The following is a 21,914-nucleotide window of genomic DNA, read 5'->3' as shown; positions in this document are numbered from 1 at the left end:
ATGCTCTGCTGACATGTGTGTACTGTACGTTCATGTCGACACATACTGTGTTTAATGTGGTTCTGTCATTAGAAGTATTGCACCAGTAGGTTTAGAGCTAAGCCCAGGCTTAGGATTCAGACTGATGACCTCGACACCAGCCACATGTCCCCCTCAGGCTCACATTGTCCACTCACCCACCCTCCCACACACACTGTCTGCTTGGTATTTTTATTCATATGGGCACGTTGGACTCCTTTGTGACTGTGTGTGTGTTTGTACAGTATGTGTGTGTGTTCTTCGAAGAATGCGGCCTTAGAGCAGACTAATCCTTTCCGCTGCAGGTTCAATCGGTACATTTGTAATCAGCTGTGGTCAGCACCGAATGATGTAACGGCACACGGGGCTTTTCCTTTTACATCTTTCTAACTTGACATTCAAAGAAATCCAATTCACTTCTGAACTCGTAGGTGACTTTCATACAACAGGAAAATGCAAATGAAACACGGCAAGTCTTACCAACATGGAGACAGACTTCCACATGCATCTTTAAATCATTGGTGGATAGAGCAATGCACATCACATATAGTAAGAAAATATCGGTTCTGCAGTATTTAGTGGTATTTCATTTCACAATACTGTATCAATATCAAGAAGTACTGTATCGATATTTTTAGGTATTTATTCAGATGCAGATTTTGTGGAGGTTCATTTTGATTTTCTTTTGTTTTTCTTTTTGGTTTATATTTTATTTATTATTATTATTTAACTCTCTTTTATTAAATACTGTTAGTTCTTTTGTTGAGATTGTACAAAAATAATATTATGATGTTAGTTCTGAACTAATAGAATATGAACATTTGAACAGGATCTGAAACTGTAATGTCTGTAAAACAAAATTTCAGTTTGAACACAGGAACATTTTGTGATATAGTATGAGATCCTGTTTTGATCAAATAAAAATTTGTTTAGTATTTGTGCAGATTTCTGGTGTAATTCAATTCTTCAAGGAAATAATCATAAAAAAACAAACAAGGAAAAAAATTGCCTTTTTAACAGTATTGTGATATATCGTATTGTGATCCTAGTATTGTGATTTGTATGATTTCGCCAGATTCTTGCCAGTACACAGCCCTAATCACATATGACAGACAGTGATGCAACAGCTATAACAAGGCAAAACAGACAACAGAGACAGACTGGACCACTGAGAAAAGGTGTCGTCTATTTAACAGGCCTTTGACACCAGTAGAACCAGTATCCTTATGGCTGAATTAGGATGTAACGATATGAAAATTTGCTATCACGGTTATCATTATTATCACGGTATTGTTGAAATTGCGCTCAAAATGTTCAAAAATTACTTATACACACACTTAAAATTAATTTAGCCAAGTTGTATTTTGAAAAAAAAAAACAAAAACAAAAAACAAATAAAATAATTGGCACAATGCACTTTCTGTTGCAGAAACATTCAAGTATTAACCTTTAGTGTCAGAGCCTATTTTGGCGGTTTTTCAGCACTTTTGATTTTGCCTTTATATACTATATAAATAAATGTTTACTGTACCCATGTTTGGTATCTTTTCTTTCAGCACAACTTCATTTATATCATCTGCCTATAGTTTTTTCACTTTAACCTACTATATCAACATAAAAGGCCAATAAACACATAAACATATATAAAAACATATATAAACATATTGAAAAATATATATAATTTATTGCATAAATAACACAAAGATGTTCAATGGACCTTTTCAAAGACTTTAAAAGTGAATGTTGGTTCCAAATATTAGGTATATACAATCAGAATTGAAATAGATTTAAACTATACTCAAATATTTGACATAAAAGCATATCTTTACATTGGCGTTTTCTGCAGTGATCAAACACGGTTATCATGATAATTAGAATTTAAACGGTAATACTAACTGTCTGCAATTTTACCACGGTTTATTGTTATGCCGAACAATTAGGCCCTATGTCGTACTTGGAGAAATGTTTGTCTGAAGTCTGGACCTTCTATGTGCAAATGTTGTGACGGAACTAGTTATAAAATGTAACAAATTAAGAAGGAATTCAAAGAGGTTGTAGAAATCCACTGGATTTTTGTCCAAATGAATCTAAAGATAGTTCTGGAGCAGCTGGAGGGTTCAAATTCAAACTGTATGAACTATTAGGGTCCAAATACACAAAGAAATGAACCAAAGACTGATGCTGCGTTTCCACTACATGGAACCGGCTTGACTCGACTCGGCTTGATTCGACTCGACTCAGGTACCAGGTCCTATTCCTGGAGACCGTTTCCACTGTAGGATACTACCAACTTTACAGTACCTGGACGTCATAACGATGCGGTGCATTACTTCCGTGTTGTCTGCTCAGAGAGTTGCTGATAAACTCGCTCATTGCGTGTTGTCTCGTCAAGCTCATGCTGAATTTTTACGTCAGCCACCAAAGACTGAATCTCGACAAACCATGGTATAGTTTTGCGGGCTATCATCATGTGGATTAACCTACCGCTATATTTACTGTAAACTTCCGCATCTGTTTTTTGTAAAACGGCAGGTCACAGAAACAACTCTCTGACCAATCAGTAGTCTGCAGTGTTTACAGGTCACATTTTAGTATCTGGTCCCCAGTCTGGGAACCTCAGCGGAGGTGATACCAAAAAACTAATACTGGGTACCAGATTCCAGGTTCTTTTTTGTAATGGAACCGCAGAAAGGCCGAGTCGAGTCAAGTCGAGCTGAGCCGAGCCGGTACCACGTAGTGGAAACACGGCATAAGAAAAGTGGGTTTAGACAAATATGAGCCCTTTAAAAAAGTCTTTAAAATGTCTTAAATTTAATCTGGTGAGTCTTCAGTTCTGTTTCCATAAACTTCTTGTGTTTAAATGTGTCTATTAAATGTCCAGGATACAAAGAAAGTATCGTTATTCTACTCAGTTCCACCCATTGAAAATAGGAACCAATTATCGCTAACTTTGCAGCCCCCAGTGAGAAATGATCAAAGGACATTTAGTTCTGTGTACAGTATGTATGTAATATTCAGTCTCTGTTGATGTAAATAAATGTTTTCCTAAATTCTACGAGTCATGAATTTTTGCCAGTATGGCCGTGAAATGGGCATTAAATTCTGCTGTAAGTGTCTTAAAAGGGTCTTAAGAGGTCTTAAATTGAACTTGTAGAAACCTGCAGGAGCCCTGGTTCCTCTGTGTTTGTCTGCGTAGTTCTAAGGCTGTTGCCATCTTTTTCATGTCATTGGCCGTAAACTGGGCTATAAATTGATCACTGTCACCGTTTATGACTGGACATTGACCTCAGCGCAGACATTAAAGTTACAGGTTCCTGTTTGTGGTGTCTGTCTGTTGATGAGTTTCTGACTGAATGTTAAGTAATCAAAAGCCCTACTGAATGTTTTTCTTGTTTTGACTATTTTAACAGTGTATGAAACACATGAATCATGTCCAGTAGTTCAAAATATCATTCATCACCATCTCTATCTTTGTTGTAGGAATTTTGCAGCATCCAGATGGAACAGTCCTGAAGCAGCTTCAACCTCCACCCAGAGGCCCACGGGAGATGCAGTTTTACAGCATGGTAACGTCCACATATGGATTAAAACCCCAAATCTGTCTCCACCACTTTGACATTAAAACAGTCATCCAACCCACAGGTCATGCAAGTGTCTGTAACTATTTACTAGAGTTGGAGTCAAGACATCCGAGACCAAGACAAGACCAAGACTTAAGGTTCGAGACCAAGACATTTACGAGACCAGAGGGTTTCAAGACTGAAACAAGACCAAGACTTGAGGTTCAAAACCAAGACAAGACCAAGACTTAAGGTTCGAGACCAAGACATTTACGAGACCAGAGGGTTTCAAGACTGAAACAAGACCAAGACTTGAGGTTCAAAACCAAGACAAGACCAAGACTTAAGGTTTGAGACTGAGACAAGACCAAGACTTACGGTTTGAGACCGAGACAAGACCGAGATTTAAAGTTCGAGACCAAGACAAGACCAAGACTTAAGGTTTGAGACTGAGACAAGACCAAGACTTACGGTTTGAGACCGAGACAAGACCGAGATTTAAAGTTCGAGACCAAGACAAGACCAAGACTTAAGGGTCGAAACCAAGACTTAAGGTTCGAGACCAAGACAAGACCAAGGCAGGTTGAGACCGAGACAAAGGTCTTTAAGGGTTAAAGGCGGACGTTTGGGTTTGTAAGGGTTAATGGTGGACGTTTGGGTCTTTAAGGCTTAAAGGTGGACGTTTGGGTCTTTAAGAGTTAAAGTTGGACATTTGGGTCTTTAAGGTTTAAAGGTGGACGTTAAAGGTGGACGTTTGGGGTTTAAGGTTTAAAGGTGGACGTTTGGGTCTTTAAGGGTTAAAGGTGGACATCTGAACCCCGTACTTTTGACTGGTAATTTCTACTATCACACATTTCTCATGTCATCCCTAATAGAAATACATCCTGTGTCTTCAGCTATAAGAGTGGATGAAATTTAAATTCTTGGACTCGTACCTGCAACCCATCAGTAATTTGAACTGAATTAAAGATGAAAAATAAAGTGATGAGAAAAATGACAACTTGAATGTAAAGTAATCTGAGGAAATCTACAGAGAAAAGGAAAGAGTTTTAGGACGTGTATTTTGATTTATGAGCGATACTGCAGCCGGCCACTAGGGGCAGATGTCCGTATGTCCATCTTTATATACAGTCTCTTATATGTCGGATGTCCAGTGTATATAATATGTTTTTGTGTGTCAGGTGTATGCGGAGGACTGCTGTGACCCGTGTCTGCTGGAGCTCCAGAATCATCTTCCTAAGTACTATGGCACCTGGTCCTCCCCCGACAGCCCCAACGGTAACACACACACACACACACACACACACAGACTTCCATTGGTGTGACTGGAATATGAAAATGTCTGAATCATAAAAGTGCTGTCACTCAAACTCCAATGCCAGCAGCTCTATGGAAAGTCCTTCTCATTAATTATATGTCTGACAGTGAGCAGTCTGACCGGGGGGGGGGGGGGTTTACTTCGATGACAGACAAACACTAGTCGCATTTCCATTGATCCTCAAATTGCACAAATATGAATTGCGCATAAAAATGTACCTAATGGGAAAAACGTCAATTTCGCCAAAAGTCTCATTTTTCGATTAAAAGTTTTTGCGCTGGCAAGAGGTGGTTTTTTCGGGCGTAGCGCAAATGGTATATCACGCAAAACTGCAACAGAAAGACCTTTTTTCGCAACTAGAGTCAGGTGAATTAAAAAACGGATGTTGACTGATGTTACAACAGGTGAAGAACAAGAAGAGGAAACATGTCACGGTATGTGTGGACCAAGGTTATTATCATTAACAAAAACTAACGAAATGACGAAAACTAGAATTGAAAAAAACATTTTCGTTAACTGAAATAAATAAAAACTATAAATAAAAGAAAAAAATGATAACTAACTGAAACTGTATTGTGTGCTTACAAAACTAACTAAAATATATACAAATTATGGATACAATTCCCTTGGTTTTCATCTTTGTCAATGTTGGATTGATATATAATCGATTTATTTCACTGGAGCAATTTTAGCTGGTGGCACCGTACAGTCCGTCACTTGTCGCCACTTGTCGTTTAGAGTCGTCTTCTGGTCCCCACTCTACCTGGAAACATGGAGACTAAAGTTGGGAGAAAGCAGCAAAGTCCTGTCTGGGATTTATTTGAATATGACGGAGAAGAAGATAAGTTATATAAAAAAAAACAAAACAACTAAAACTAATACTAGAACTAAACTAAAACTAAGAATTTAGAAAAAAAATGAAAACTAATTAAAACTAGCAAACCTGCTCTAAAAATGAATTAAAACTAACTGAATTAGAGAAAAAAAAGTCAAAACTAAATTAAACTAAACTATAATGAAAAATCCAAAACTATTATAACCTTGGTGTGGACACACCAGGAAACCCCATCAATTTTTAATTTAGTACGAGATGGAGGGGTAATATATAATAATAATGAACATATCTGTAAAACAACACCATATTTACGTTCGTCGCCATGTTTATGGAATGACTTCTAGTGTCATCTTGCGATAATAAATAAACAAATCATCGCATTTGTGATTTAATGGAAAAACCAACATTACGCACTTCTGTTTTTTGGACATTTAGTAAATGTTGGTAAAGTTTTGTGCAGATGTCCAATGGAAAAGCGACTATTGTTGAATTGGACTGAATAGTTTTTAGCTCCTTATCTAGCCCTGTGTGTGTTCATGTACCGAAAAAAAAAAAGATTTTTTGGTGTAGTAATATTTATTAGGTTAACTGTCACAGTTTTTATTTTCTAATTGTAAGTATCAGTGAGAACTGGAATTATTCAAGTAAAATTAATATGTCATCCGTGTAATAAATAAACTGTGTGGGAATAGTAAGTTGTATTCTGTATTTTCACATAATATTCAAAGTTTATGGTCATTACACATGAACCTAGAAATACCAAGTAAGTTTTAATAGACAATCTAAACTGCAGAAAATGTCAAATGTTGTGTAAATGTTACTTAAATATTGTCCATTAATAAAAGTTAGAAAAAGTATTGTAGCGAGTCACGCTGATTGTAATGGAGGCAGTTTGTGCTGAGTCATGTGACTCACATAGTTTACAGTGTCACTGAGTCATGTGACGTGTGCTCCCTTGCAGGTGGTAAATATTGGTTAAAAGGAAGTGTCATGTGTTCTGTAGTTCTATGACTCATGTTCTGCCTATAGAGGAGAGTATCTAAGTGAACTGGGTGGAAGGGATATTTTAGTTTGACTCCATGACTGAATGCTCTGTGCTGCTGTCAGACTGTGTGGGCTGGTTTAAATACGTGTAGTTTAATGAAAGTAAATACCACTACCTTTACATAAGAGTGTGGTGTATTGGGACTAATTTGCTAGTATTATTGTGACAGCGGTAGTGGCGGAGGCAGCCACAATACAACAATGGGTTAAATTAGGGCTGCTCGATTATAGAAAAAAAAAATAATCACGATTATTTTAGCAATAATTGAAATCACGATTATTAAAAACGATTATTTTTTAAACTTAAAGTTGTTTATTTTTTTCTTGCAAAACAATGTAAAATATACTATTTAAACATAAATAAAGCTTTTAACCACTAAAACAAAGTATGTTGACTTTTGTACGAAACAAAAAAATCTTTGAATGCAAATAAGTGTACTGTAAATTCAAGTATGTTTCCTTTTGTAAATAAATAGTGCACTGTAATTAAACTGCTATAGACTTGCCATAGAACTGTAGCAATTTAAAAAAAAAAAAAAGCTCACATAAACTGCAAATTATAAATTCAAGTATGTTCAATGTAGTATGAAACATTGTAAATTCAGTGGCCTGCCGTGAGGTTTCAGTTCAGGCCTTCTGTATGCATCAGCCATCTAGAATATGCACGTTAGGGTTATACTGGTTAGGTTAGGTTAATACGGGAGTAAAGAGAAACTGAAGATTGCATTGCGGACGAAGTTGTTTTTATGTGTTTTAGTTTTTCATAAGATTATGATGAAGGTGGCGGTGGTTAAACTTTAGATGGTTAAAAAGGTTTGTTGTGTTAGCAGTCGGTGCGGACACAACTACGAAACACTTTTTGCACGTGATGTGTTTTTGCTCTTCGTCTTCTTCATCAAACCCAAAGTGATTCCATACAATTGAATTTGACTTGCCTTTTTTGTTTACCAAGCACTTCTGCTGTGATTCTCCTGCCGTTTTTCCAGACCGCTAGGTACAACTTTCCTCTTGGGGTGGACCTGCCGGCTAGCTGGCAGCAGTAGCTTAGAGGGGGGCGGGGCAGAGCAGCTCATGGTAGCTTGCGTGCGCGTGAATTAAAACAACTCAAAATTAATAATGTTTTTTTCTCGATTACATAGTTTTTGTAATCGTTGCGTCTAATAATCGAAATCGTAATTGAATTTTGATTAATTGCACAGCTCTAGGTTAAATAATTAAATATTTGTAATAATGTATTTGTATCAATTACTGTTCGTATGAGAAACATAATTTTAGATGTTTATACATAATATAACATACATCATTGTGATGAAAGGTGAAATAAATAATCCTGAGTTTATGTATTCCTGTAGATATGTTTTTGACCCCAGTGATAAGGCGCTGTGCTGGAAACATTTGAAAATGACACTGAAAAGTGCTTGAATTTGACCTTGAAAAATCTATTTTGTCTTTAAATTGTTGTTATAGTCTCAGATTTCTTTCTCTATATGCATTTATCATTGAAAAGATGAAGAACTGTATTTGACACCAATTATTGACATGGATTGATAGGATTAGTGGATCAACAGGAATTAAACAGTTTAGATCAGCCGATGGTTTAGGTTAAAGGTGGACGTTTGGGTCTTTATGGGTGAAAGGTGGACATTGGGGTCTTTAAGGGTTAAAGGTGGACGTTTGGGTCTTTAAGGGTTAAAGGTGGATGTTTGGGTCTTGAAGGGTTAAAGGTGGACGTTTGGGTCTTTAAGGGTTAAAGGTGTCAGATTTCCTTCTCTATACTCACTTATCACTGATTATTGTTTACAATAGTTTGGATGTCAATAAAAAGTCCAGTTTTAAACAGGTTTAGTTTGAGTTTAGTCTCAGCTGGTTTCTATTCCATGAACATATATCTGTAGGACCATAAACCCAGCCTCTGTTCCAGCTTTAACCCCGCCCTCCCTGTACCACAGACCTGTACCTGAAACTGGAAGATGTGACTCGTCGGTTCAAGAAGCCTTGCATCATGGATGTGAAACTGGGCCAGCGGAGCTATGATCCCTACGCCTCCCAAGAGAAACGGGAACAGCAGATCAGAAAGTATCCACTGATGGAGGAGATCGGCTTCCTGGTCCTGGGCATGAGGGTGAGTAGGACATGAGGCCCTTTTCCACCAAAATCCCAGGACCTTATTTACCAGGAATTTACGCTGCGTTTCCACTATGTGGTACCAGCGTGGCTCGACCCGAGTTGACTTGACTCCACTCGACTTGACTCAACCTTTTTGCATTTCCATAACAAAAAAGGACCTGGAATCTGGTACCCGGTACTAGTTTTTTGGTATCTCCTCCGCCAAGGTTCCAGAACTGGGGAACAGATACTAAAACATGACGTGTAAACACTGCAGACCACTGATTGGTCAGACAGTTGTCTCTGTGACCCACCATTTTACAAAAAACAGATGCGGAAGTTTACAGTAAATATAGTGCTAGGTTAATCCACATGATGACAGCCCACAAAACTACACCATGAACGGTCCAGGAGGTTCAGTCTTTGGTGGCCGATGTAAAAATTCAGCGTGAGCGTGACAAGACAACACCCAACGAGCGAGTTTAGTAGTAACCCTGAGCAGACGACACGGAAGTAATGCGCCGCACCGCTATGACGTCCAGGTACTGTAAAGTCGGTAGTATCCTGTAATGGAAACGGTCTCCAGGAATTGTACCTGGTACCAGAGTCGAGTTGAGTCGAGCTAGTTCCATGTAATGGAAACGCGAATTATTTACCAGGAACCTATTTGGGTAAAAGAATTCCTGGTAACTGCGTTTCTATCGCATCCCAAAGTTCAGGGTAATTTATTCAAATCAGGTTGAGGATGTATGGGGGAGCAGTAACAGAAGCTGTAGTCTAGTTCATGTACATTCAGAAACTCAGCTCTAGTTCAGTAAAATGACACAGTACTGTAAGTGGACAGTTTGGGTTTAACATTTTACTGGTTGTTGAATCCCTTAATCCATCTGGAATACATTTTAAATGAAGTTAACCATCATTAAATATCCTTAATTTCTATGTAAAAATGGTAGAACATGTATTTTCAACTTCTCATTCCTTAAACTCAATCACATCTAACTTTTAAGTGTGATGGATGGTTCTGTTTCATTTCTGTTTTATAGATATAGTCCAGGTTTGACCCTAAAGTCAGACACATTTACTCAAACGTCTGCATTTAATTCGACTGCACATGGACCTCCTGAACCCCTACCATCTGCTGTTTTCTATTGTGTTCCCAGTCGATTGTTGGTTTTAAGGTGGACTTTTCCACATAAGTTCTGTCTCTGTAGTGAAGACTTCTCCAACTTTAACATTACAGCCGTACATGTGGACTGACTTCTGAGTATCATTAAAGGTGTGGGAAACTTTCGTCACCAATTTTTCATCGAATCTTTAAAACCCCAGTCTTTTCCTCAGTATCACAAATCCATTTGTCTTTCTGTGATTATTCACCTGAATCTCTTGCGTTATGGTCAACAGTTTCTTACTGCCATCCACCAGAAACAAACCATGTGTTTACAATCAGAGCCGGTAGGTAACTTGGGCATCTTTGAAAGCGGAGCAAGCGGAGCTCCGCCTGGCAGCGGCAGCGGCAGCTGCAACAAACACAATGCGGAAATGGCTGGAGCTCCGCTTCCCGTCAGCCGTTTCAGCGGTTGTGCTACCGCTGCCAGGCGGCTATGCGAACCTTCGCTTGCACTCAATGCCTTGGCATTGAGTGCTTTTCTAGTTCCTCAATAAATTCCTCAGTTGAAACATTGATGACAGAGCACAGGTCAATCATTTATATGTTGATCTTTCCCTCTGCTTTTGACAGATTCTGAACTGTGCTGGAGGCTGATACCAAATGTGTGTCCAGTACATGAATTATACTGTATCATACTATAATAATATTAATACAACTACTACTACTACTAATAATAATAGTACTCTACTGTACTATAACCAAGTACTGTTTGGAGTGGTGTTATTTCAACATGAATGTCTCCTGTGTTCTCACCCTCCCCCTGGGTACATAGTAACAGTGTGAACACCTTTCTCACACACACACACACACACACACACACACACACACACACACACACACACACACACACACTATACTGCTGAACATCATTACACTGGTCAATCTTTAACTGGTGTGAAATGTGACTGTTTACAGAATGATCAACACACTCTTCAACACATACAATGGTGTCTATTCACTGTGTGTGGACACTTCTTTCCGTACCTTTATATCAACATTAGAACTGAACACATGACACTGTCCTTACCCACTTAAACGTAACACCAAGTTTGAAAATACATTTAAAATGGTGTGAATTGTCCACACAGAAATGTGTGTGTGTGTGTGTGTGTAGCTGAAAACACACACCATGTCAGGGTGTCATTATCTACATAATGAGACAGAAGGAGACAGGAAGTAGTCAGAGCGTCTTATCTGTCTGATTGTGTTTATCAGTTGATCTGTTTCCAATCCAACCTGCTGTCATCATCATTAACTGTCCTGTTTTGGCTTTTCCTGTGGAAAATACTCATACACACACACACACGTGTTCCAGTGTGGGCCAAGGTTATAGTAGTTTCAGTGAGAAATAAGAGCATATTTTTAGTCAATAGATCTGGAAAATCTGATTTCAAGAAGTAATTTTCACTTGTTCCATTGGTAGATTTTTTTTTTTGCTTTATTTAAGCAAAAAATTCTTGAATTTTGTAAAAAAAAAAAAATCTGCCAGTGGAACAAGTGAAAATTAGTTCTTGAAAACAGATTTTCCAGATCTATTGTCTAAAAACACAATCGATGATAGATCTGGAAAATCTGATTTCAAGAAATCTTACCAAGATAATTTTCACTTGTTCCATTGGCAGAATTTTTTGCTTGAACAAAGCCAAAAATCTTGAATGAAGCAAAAAAAAAAAATCTTGAATTAAACAAAAAAAAATCTTTAATTAAGCAAAAAAAAATCTTGAATTAAGCAAAAAAAAAATCTCGAATTAAGCAAAAAAAAATCTTGAATTAAGCAAAAAAAAAATAAATCTTGAATTAAACAAAACAAATCTTTAATTAAGCAAAAAAAAAAAATCTTGAATTAAGCAAAAAAATTCATCAATGCAACAAGTGAAAGTTATCTTGTTCAGATTTCTTGAAATCAGATTTTCCAGATCTGTTATCTATAAATCAGTTCTTATATCTCACTGAAAAGTTCCTCTTCAGGTAATTCTGTCTGATTTTAAGTATGATGAGATATTTGGACTAGAAATGAGAAAAATACACTTGGTTAGTTTTAGATTTTTGCAGTGCTGGTTCCACACATGTGTGTTGGAGTCAGTGGGTGGAGCTTCTGTTGTGTGGACTGAAAGGTCTGCAGGTGTTCATGTGTAAAGGACAGTTACTGATGAGCGTCCACACCCGGAGTCAACCTGAGCTCACACACTTCCTCATATAAAGCCAATACAGACAAGTGGGATCACCTCCACTTTACCACTACTCATTTGGATGTTTTACCAAAAAAAACCCAAACTCTTCTAATTAGGGGTGTAAGAAAATATCAGTTCTGCAATATATCGCAATATTTCATTTCACAATACTGTATCGATTTTAGAAAGTACTGTATCGATATTTTTAAGTATTTGTTCAAATGCAGATATTGTGGAGGTTCTTTTTTGGTTTTCTATTTTGTTTATATATTTTTTATTATTATTTATTTATTTACTTACTACTTCATTCATTCATTCATTCATTCATTATCTAAACCCGCTTTATCCTCACTAGGGTCACGGGAGTCGCTTGGAGCCTATCCCAGCTACTTAAGGGTGAAGGCAGGGTACACCCTGGACAAGTCGCCAGTTCATCGCAGGGCTGAACATATAGAGACAAACAATCACACCTGTGGGCAATTTAGCTTAACCAATTAACCTATCAGTGCATGTCTTTGGATGGTGGGAGGAAGGTGGGTTCTCTCCGGGTACTTACTACTTATTTACTTTTATTAAATAATGTTAGTTCCTTTGTTGGGGTTGCACAAAAATAATGTTCTGATATTAGTTATGAGCTTTTAGAATATGAACATTTGAACAGGATCTTCAACTGTAATGTCTGTAAAACATAATTTAGGTTTTAACCAAGGTTCTAATAGTTTTGGATTTTTCATTATAGTTTAGTTTTATTTAGTTTTGACTTTTTTTTCCCCCTAATTCAGTTAGTTTTAATTCGTTTTTAGAGCAGGTTTACTCGTTTTTATTAGTTTTCATTTATTTTCTAAATGCTTAGTTTTAGTTTAGTTTTAGTATTAATTTTAGTTTTGTTGTATCTTTTCTCTTCTTCGCCGTCATATTCAAATAAATCCCAGACAGGACTCTGCTGCTTTCTCCCAACTTTAGTCTCCATGTTTCCAGGTAGAGTGGGGACCAGAAGATGACTGGAAACCACAAGTGACTAGAAGTGAAGGACCGTGAAGTGTCGTATCATAATTTTTATACGTTTTAGTTAGTTTTGTAAACATACTATACAGTTTCAGTTAGTTATCATTTTTTTCTGTTAATTATAATTTTGATTTATTTCAGTTAACGAAAATGTTTTTTCAATTGCAGTTTTCGTCATTTCGTTAGTTTTCATTGACGATAATAATCTTGGTCTGAACACAGGAACATTTTGTGATATAACATTAGATCCTGTTCTGATCAAATAAAAATTTCTTTAGCATTTGTGCGTATTTCTGATGTAATTCAATTCATCAAGGAAATAATCATAAAAAAAAAGAAACAAAAAATTGTGTTTTTAACAGTGTCGTGATATGTCGTGATATATCGTGATATATCGTATTGTCATCCCAGTGTTGTGATTTGTATCATATCGCCAGATTCGATAGAAGGAGGTTTAATTTTAGAAGGAGCATAGAAGGAGGTTTAATTTTAAACAGCAAAGGGTTCGGACTAATGTGAAACAAATGTGTATTTGTGTTGTGGGTGTCAGGATGGGGAATTCTTTGGCAATGGAAGAGAAGAGCTGTGCAAATATTTTTCAGTTTAAGAGGTTGTATAAGGAAAGAACAGAGATGCTTTATAAAAGCATGTAATGAAATCATTTAACTTACGGATTTTGGATTTGTTTTGTTTGCATTAACTATCATGTAAACTGTTTACTGTAATAGCTGTAACGGCAACCTATCTGATGTAAACAGATGTTTGAAGAAAGGGGCAGGTGGTAGAAGTTTTCTTCATCCTGCTCCTGTCCAATCATTTAGATTGGTATGAGTAAATACATAATGTATTACCTAATATTTAGTGAAAATATTGATCAGTGCTGCCTAACATGTTTTACTTTGGAGAAGCACACTGTCTAAATTCAGGTTATATGTCACGAGCAATACAGTACAATTATATTTATATGAACTTGCAGATCTGTGCGTGAGCCTTGTCCTTTGTGCACATGTGACCCATGGTCCAGTAGTTGACGTCCTCTCCTCCTTATCTGTGCTGTATGTTTGTTTGGATTAAAGGAGGCTAATTGGTGCTAATGACTTTCCTGTGGAACAGTGATGATAGATTGGAGCAGAGGAAGTTAAACATCACATTCAAACCATAGACAAATATAGTGTAGATGTCCCTAAAGTCACATGGATGTGTGTGTCCAATGGGGATGTAAGAAAATATCGGTTCTGCAATATATCGCGATATTTCATTTCACGATACTGTATCAATATTAAAAAGTACTGTATCAATATTTGTAGGTATTTATTCAAATGCAGATATTGTGGAGGTTCATTTTTTATTTGTTTTTTCTTTTTTGTTTATATTTTATTTATTATTATTTAACACTGTTTTATTAAATAATGTTAGCTCCTTTGTTGGGATTGCACAAAAATAATGTTCTGAACTAATAGAATATGAACATTTGAACGGGATCTTAAACTGTAATGTCTGTAAAACATAATTTCAGTTTGAACACAGGAACATTTTGTCATATAGCATTAGATCCTGTTGGGATCAAATAAAAATATGTTTAGTATTTGTGCATATTTCTGGTGTAGTTCCATCCTTCCAGGGTATAATCTTTTTAAAAAAGAAAGAAAACCAATAAAATATTGCCTTTTTAACAGTATCGTGATATATCGTATCGTGATCCTAGTATTGTGATTTGTATCGTATTGCCAGATTCTTGCTGATGCACAGCCCTAGTGTCCATAGGTTTTATCAAATAGGACTCCATCACAGGTACACCAGCGTCCTAATATTATTGTTTTTAAAGCACTTTTTTCAATTATTTAATAATTTGAAGAACATTATAAACTCTAAAGCGAGTAAAATAGAGGCTGTGTCAAGTATATAATCTTACTTAATTTATATGATTTCTATTTTTACACCTCGAGCTTTTTAATTTTTTTTTTTTTTAATTTTATTTTGATTTATTATTTTTTATTTTACTTACATTTATATTTATATATTGGAAATTAAAATATTATCTTAAGTGTGACTATTTTTTCATCCTACTTTGATGCAATATTATTATGTATATATACTGTTCAATTGTTCTTGTTCAATAATTTAAAAAAAAGGAAAGGTAAAATAAAATAAAAAAAATTCTCCATCACAGGACGTACTATAATATTACAGCTGAGGAACTGAAATACACTGGTGCACAGACAGTGGGAATCATTTTGTTTTCATACACATTCCTGTTTGTGTTTGTATTTATACACATTAGTAATAACCTTGGACCAGGTGGAAAATATGCAGAAGTAGTTAGATGACAAAATGGACAGAATATTATTATTATTATTATTATTATTATTATTATTATTATTATTATTATTATTATTAATAATAATAATAATAATAATAATAATAATAATAATAATAATCAGACAAATAAAGAAACAGACACCAACATCAGTATCTAATGTGATTTTAATTATTGGTATCAGTATCTCAATAGCCGGTTCATTCTATGTTCTGTGTGACAGTAGTCATGACAAAAACAGTGGTTTCAAAGAATTTAACAATGTGAATGGATTAAAAAAAGAAGAAGAAGGCGTCCTCTAAAGTCCACTGGGCTCTGTGTGTGACGTTCATACTTCCTGTATATGTGGCGTCCACAGGATGTGATGTAATGGTGGTTAGTGGAGGTGTAGTTGTGGTGTGGAACCACTAGATGGAGACAGTGTTCACTTACCTCAGTCTGTATTGTACTTCACATGGTGACAGGAGGTGTGTTTTTATCTGTTCTACTGACGACATAATGGGAGTTTAATGGACGTCATGTCTTTTTTGTGCTTCTTATGTCATCAGTGAGTAACTTCAACCTTAACTTTGTTCTCATTAATACTGTAGCATTAACACAGACTGGAAAGTCAATGTCATTGGTTCATTTCACAGATACTTTTACAAATACATTTTCTGATTTCCAGATGTGGCTGTGGTCTGGTGCAGTCATGTGTTCTCTGACAAAAAAACAACAGAAAAAAGAACTGCACTGAAAGCCTCCGTTAAAGAGGAAAACGTGTCTTTAATGGAAAGACTAGTTCAGAAGCAGGGGTACTTATGCAGGTATACTGGGTACACTGGGTATGCTGGGTACACTGGGTATACTGGGTCCACTGTGTATACTGGGTGTACTGGATCCACTGTGTATACTGGGTGTACTGGGTCCACTGGGTACAGTAAAGTCTTCTCTCTGGCTTTGTTTCTTTCCTTTTTGATGCATATGAATGCTTTTTTTTTTTTTTCTTTTCTTCACATCACAACACCAACAAGAACAAGAAGTCACCAGAAATAAAAACAATAGGCAACAACCAAACCAAAAAAGACAAAAGCCAAGAACTAATAGCAGACACAAACAACTAATAGAAGAAAAAAACAACTAAAAGATGATAATAGACAAAAAAAACGAGCAAAAAAGACCATAGACTATATACATATATATATATATATATATATATATATATCTCAAATTTATTAGAGGACAATAGACAAAAAACAAAGAGACTATAGACAGGATAAAAAAAGGACAACAGACAAAAACCAGATTAAAAAGACGATGGACAAACCTAAAAGGAACAAGAAAAGCACTTGGAGAGCGCAGACCTCCGCCAAGACAGATCTGTGCCCCCCCTGATCACCACCAAAATTTAATCATTTGTTCCTTGTGCCGGTATCAACATTTCCTGAAAATTTCATGAAAATACGTCCATAACTTTTTGAGTTATCTTGCTAACAAACAAACACGCAAACACACAAAGCAAAGTGATCCCAGTACCTCCTGGCGGAGGTAACAAAGGTACCTTGAAGTCATAAAAATATCCTGGACTCATTTTACATCACAACCAGTCCATCCCAACAGGTTCCATCTTCCTCCTCCTCCCTCCAAGAATCAGTGTCAGCTGACGTCAGGCCCAACCAAGAACCTCCGACTTTTGACGATGTACTTCTAATCTCTATTTGTTTGTGGCTATAATATAATATGTTTATATTTTGTTTTTAAAGTATGGCAAACAAAGATCTTCTTTACTCTGAGTTTTGAATCTAAATATTTAAATGCATGTTGTGTTTCAGGTGTATAAAGTGTGCAGCGACACGTGTGATTCCTATGACCAGCACTATGGCAGAGGACTGGGGAAGGACACTGTCAAAGACGGTAGGTGTGATTAGAGGAGGAGGAGGAGGAGGAGGAGGAGGAGGGGATTGATAACACACAAGGTAGTTCTGGGGTTGTGTATGATGATTGTAGAGGACCAAACATAAGGACCAGGACAAAGGTGGTAAAATTAGGAAAATTGATCATCTAATAAAGGTAGAAAAATGTGAACACAAGCTCCTAATAATGTCAATTAACAAAATGAACAAAGATGGGCCCAACTGAGGTCAACTGAACCAAACTGCAACAGAACAAAAACTGCCCCAACCAGACAAAGAACCAAGGTGGGCTGAAATAGAAAGAGACTAACCCAAACCAAACACAAGGGGGAGGCATTACACTATGAAATTAAACCAAACCAAACCATTAACTTAGTCTAAATAACATAAAAAACAAATAATCAGAACTAGACACAAAATACTAACCATGTGAAACCAATGTGATTTAAACCAAGGATTTAAACAACTAAATTAACACAGAGAAACAAACAGTGTTTCCCCCCCTCAGTTTTGTGGTATTAGTTCCTTCCCCCGTCTTAAATGCTAGCCACGCCCCTTTGTCTGGTCTTTCGTCTGCAACTGAAGAACAATGTGAGTAAATAATTCAAACATAACTAATATGTGTGCACCCCAAGGTTCTAATAGTTTTGGATTTTTCATTATAGTTTAGTTGTATTTAGTTTTGACTTTTTTTTTCTCTAATTCAGTTAGTTTTAATTTGTTTTTAGAGCAGGTGTGATAGTTTTTATTACTTTTCCGTTTTCTAAATGCTTAGTTTTAGTTTAGTTTTAGATTCTGTGTATCTTTTATTTTCTTCACTGTCAAATTCAAATAAATCCCAGACAGGACTCTGCTGCCTTCTCCCAACTTTAGTCTCCATGTTTCCAGGTAGAGTGGGGACCAGAAGACGACTCTAAACGACAAGTGACCACAAGTGATATACCATTAAATATCATATGGTGCCAGCAACTAAAATTGCTTGAGGGAAATAAATCAATTTTATATCAGTCCGACACTGACAAAGAAGAAAACGAAGGGAATTTTATCCAGAATTTTTATACGTTTTAGTTAGTTTTGTTAACACACAATACAGTTTCAGTTAGTTATTGTTTTTTTCTTTTAATTATAGTTTTTATTTATCTCAGTTAATGAAAATGTTTTTACAATTTGAGTTTTTGTCATTTCGTTAGTTTTCGTTAACGATAATAACTTTGGTGCACCCATATTAGAATATTTAAGTAAAATACTTCAACTAAACTGTTTCATGTAATCATTAACTAACTTAACAAAAACTAATGAAATAAAAACTACCAACATAAGATGGTGGTGGCAAAGGATCCACCACAGTGATTCACACTGTCATCAGGTCTGTCATAAACCAAAGACAGCAGACTCTGCAGTAAAGGTTCAGTGGACCTGGTACCAGACCTGTTTATCCATGTCGGAGGTGGTGGAGAAGTCATTTAACTGGACAATCAGTAGAAGATCCTCTCACAGTAAAACAAACATACACTGGAGTGAAGCACATCAGCCATGCACAACAATCAGATGAATCAACTAAAAGTATGTATTTGACCTACCGTATAGTAAACACTCATTAGAAAAGAAAAGCATGAAATTATTCAAATTTCACCAGCAGTAGCCCCAGAATTTACAACTTAAATAAATAAATAAATACATACATACATACATACATACATAAATAAAATAGAGGGTATGCACGTGACGTCACCGCTAGCGGAAGTCACTGCAGTTCCGCCTACTGAGTGGCAGAAAGAGGGAGATGAGTGACAGCGTTGGCTTCAATACTGTTTAAACTGAAGAACAATATTTAATAAAAAATGGGGATGAGCTGTTGTGGGACTGATTGCATGAACAGGTTTGAAAAGTAGTGGGAGCTATTGTTTTACAGACACCGAAAGAGTAGATGGATCCACAAATCCAGGAAACCAAACCTAGATCTGTGGATCCTGTTTGGTGTCAGCTAACATTAATTTATGCTGTATTTTTGGGTCAAATCAGACCTTAAATGATGTATTGTTTTGGCTAATGTTACTTCTTAGTAAAGCTCTTGGTTTCATGATCAGATCTTTCATGGTTTTTGTCTTCATGTTGTGATTCTGAACCTTGTGCTCCTACATGATTAGTAAACTAACTTAAACTGAGGCTAACCTAGTTTTTCAAATACGGGGGAACTGGAGAATAAAGCTACGATGGAGTATTAGGACCACATAAGAAAATAAAAACACTTGTCACTATGAGTATAAAGTCATAAAATACCAATATAAAACCCCTAATTTTACGATAATAAAGTCAAATACAAAAAGAATCACAATGTTATGAGAATAAAGTCGTAGTTAAAAAAAACCTCATAATTTAACAAAAATGTCATTCGTTTATGAGATTAAAGACATCATATTCCGACAATAAAGCCATAATATTACCAGAATAATGTGGTAATTTAAAAACAGGTGGTATAAATCTCCTAATTTCCCAGAATCCAGTGGTGCCCTGCTGGTCCACAGCAGTAGTATCTGTGTTGTATAAAGTACTTGATCTGAACTAGACTCAGTAAATCTCCTCAGTCCCAGTAGATCATGCATATATTCACTGGGGTCAGTACACGGTCTACTGTAAATGCACTTTGGATCAGCTGGTTCTGGGCCCTAGTTTTGGACCCTGGTTGTCAGTGATGATGAAACCATTTATATTCATATACATGGTTGTATATATTTCAGGTAAAAATAGCGCTGATCCCCTCCACCCTGGATGTCAGGATACTCCATTTGTGTCCACATGTCAGTGTTCATGGACCACTTGTTCTTTGGTAGCTCATACGGATCCATGTCCAGTCCAATTGTCCTTCATTTAATTTCATATTTCACATTTTCCCAGTCTGGCTGTGTTTACTGCTATACTCCGTCATGTTGAGCAGGTTGGTTTTTGACACTCAGTCTGACTTAGAGGGGCGTGGCCTGGGGGTGGGGTGGGGGGGTGATGTATGTGCATACCCTTTATAACAGTTACAGATCAGCAGGTAATGGTCCTGTCAAATGTGGGAACAGTACGTTTTTATACTGACTTTGTGACCCTGTCTTGTGTCCAGGCCTGGCCAAGTTTTTCCATAATGGGGCGAGTCTTCGGAAGGATGCGGTGTTGGCCAGTATCTGGAGGGTTCAGCGCATCCTGCGATGGTTCGAGTCCCAGCGACAGCTCACCTTTTTCGCCAGCTCCCTCCTGTTCGTATACGAGGGTCTGCCCTCCTCCTCAGCGCGTCCCCTGTCATCTCCTGTCGGTACCTCATCGCTCAGCCCTATCGTGGGGAAGACTTCCACCTTCTCATCAGGGGGTGGGAGGGGCGAGGAGGGTAAAGGCCGACAGGAAGAGGCAGGGCAGGAAGAGGAACTGACGGAGTACAATAACAACAACAACATACAGGTGGCGATGGCGTGGGACTACAGCCTGGACGCCATGTACACCAACCATAGGAAAGGCAGCCATCACCAGTGTGCCAAGGGTCGTCTCCATGGCAACAGCGGAGCCAGTACCACTGTGGAAAGCACGGCGAGCTCCGATCACATGACGTCACTGTGCAAGGAAGACAACTCCTCATGGAAACGAACAGGTGAGTCGCTGCAGCAGCAGAAAGCGCCCAATGCAAACGGAAACAAACTTCAAGCGGAGAGGGAGGAGGAGGAGAGCCAGGAGATCAGAGAAGAGGCGGAGATCCCAGCAGGAGGCGGAGCTGAAGAGGAAGAGGAGGAGGAGGAGGAGGAGGAGGAGGGAGGAGGAGACGCCCAGGTAGAGGTCAGGATGATCGACTTTGCCCATGTTTTCCCCAGTGACAGCCACGATCAGGGCTACATCTACGGCCTCAAACACCTGCTGACCGTCCTGGAGCAGATCCTTTGTGACGCCTCGTAAAAAGGCTCCGCCCCCTCTGTGCACCATGTAACCCGTTTCATCAGCCTCACTCTTCTTCCTTCTTCCTCTTCAGCAGACAGAACGATTCACAGAAGACAACAAAGAAGAGAAACCACCTGTTATCACTTTGATCATCTCACCTGATGTGCTGCTCCATCACTTTGTGTGTGTGTGTGTGTGTGTGTGTGTGTGTGTATGTGTGTGTATGTGTGTGATCAGCAGCACTACATGCACTAATCGCTCCATGAAGGCATTACGAGCCTGACCTCAAACCCAGCACCTGCTCCACCTGCCTGCTTTCACTGATGCTCTGCCTCCTTCCACTCAGTCCATTTCTCACACACTGTGATCAACTGGAAAAGCTCTCCAACACTTCACATTCAACTTCACATGACACATGATGAGAATATTCTAGATCAGGGGTGTCAAACTCATTCTAGTTCAGGGGCCGCATGCAGCCTAATATGATCTGAAGTGGGCCGAACCAGTAACATAAGCTAAATAATAGGATAAGAACTGATAAATAATGTCAACTCCAGTGTTTTCTCTATGTTTT

General features: G+C 37.5%; 1 protein-coding gene across 1 annotated transcript in view; it reads left to right on the top strand.

Annotated features, from left to right (window-relative positions):
- Positions 1-21,437, top strand: part of LOC115410347 (inositol polyphosphate multikinase-like) — a 31,978-nt gene extending 10,541 nt beyond the window's left edge. The window contains exons 2-6 of the mRNA XM_030121959.1: positions 3,499-3,584; positions 4,760-4,856; positions 8,725-8,897; positions 17,354-17,435; positions 20,541-21,437. Of these exons, the coding sequence (XP_029977819.1) occupies positions 3,499-3,584; positions 4,760-4,856; positions 8,725-8,897; positions 17,354-17,435; positions 20,541-21,358 (1,256 nt within the window). The 3' untranslated portion in view covers positions 21,359-21,437. The remainder of the gene's footprint in view (positions 1-3,498; positions 3,585-4,759; positions 4,857-8,724; positions 8,898-17,353; positions 17,436-20,540) is intronic.
- Positions 21,438-21,914: the final 477 nt, after the last annotated feature.

This window comes from Sphaeramia orbicularis, chromosome 19 (assembly GCF_902148855.1).
Source record: "Sphaeramia orbicularis chromosome 19, fSphaOr1.1, whole genome shotgun sequence".
Classification (NCBI taxonomy): Eukaryota; Metazoa; Chordata; class Actinopteri; order Kurtiformes; family Apogonidae; genus Sphaeramia; species Sphaeramia orbicularis.
This window is presented reverse-complemented; position numbering and strand designations above follow the sequence as displayed.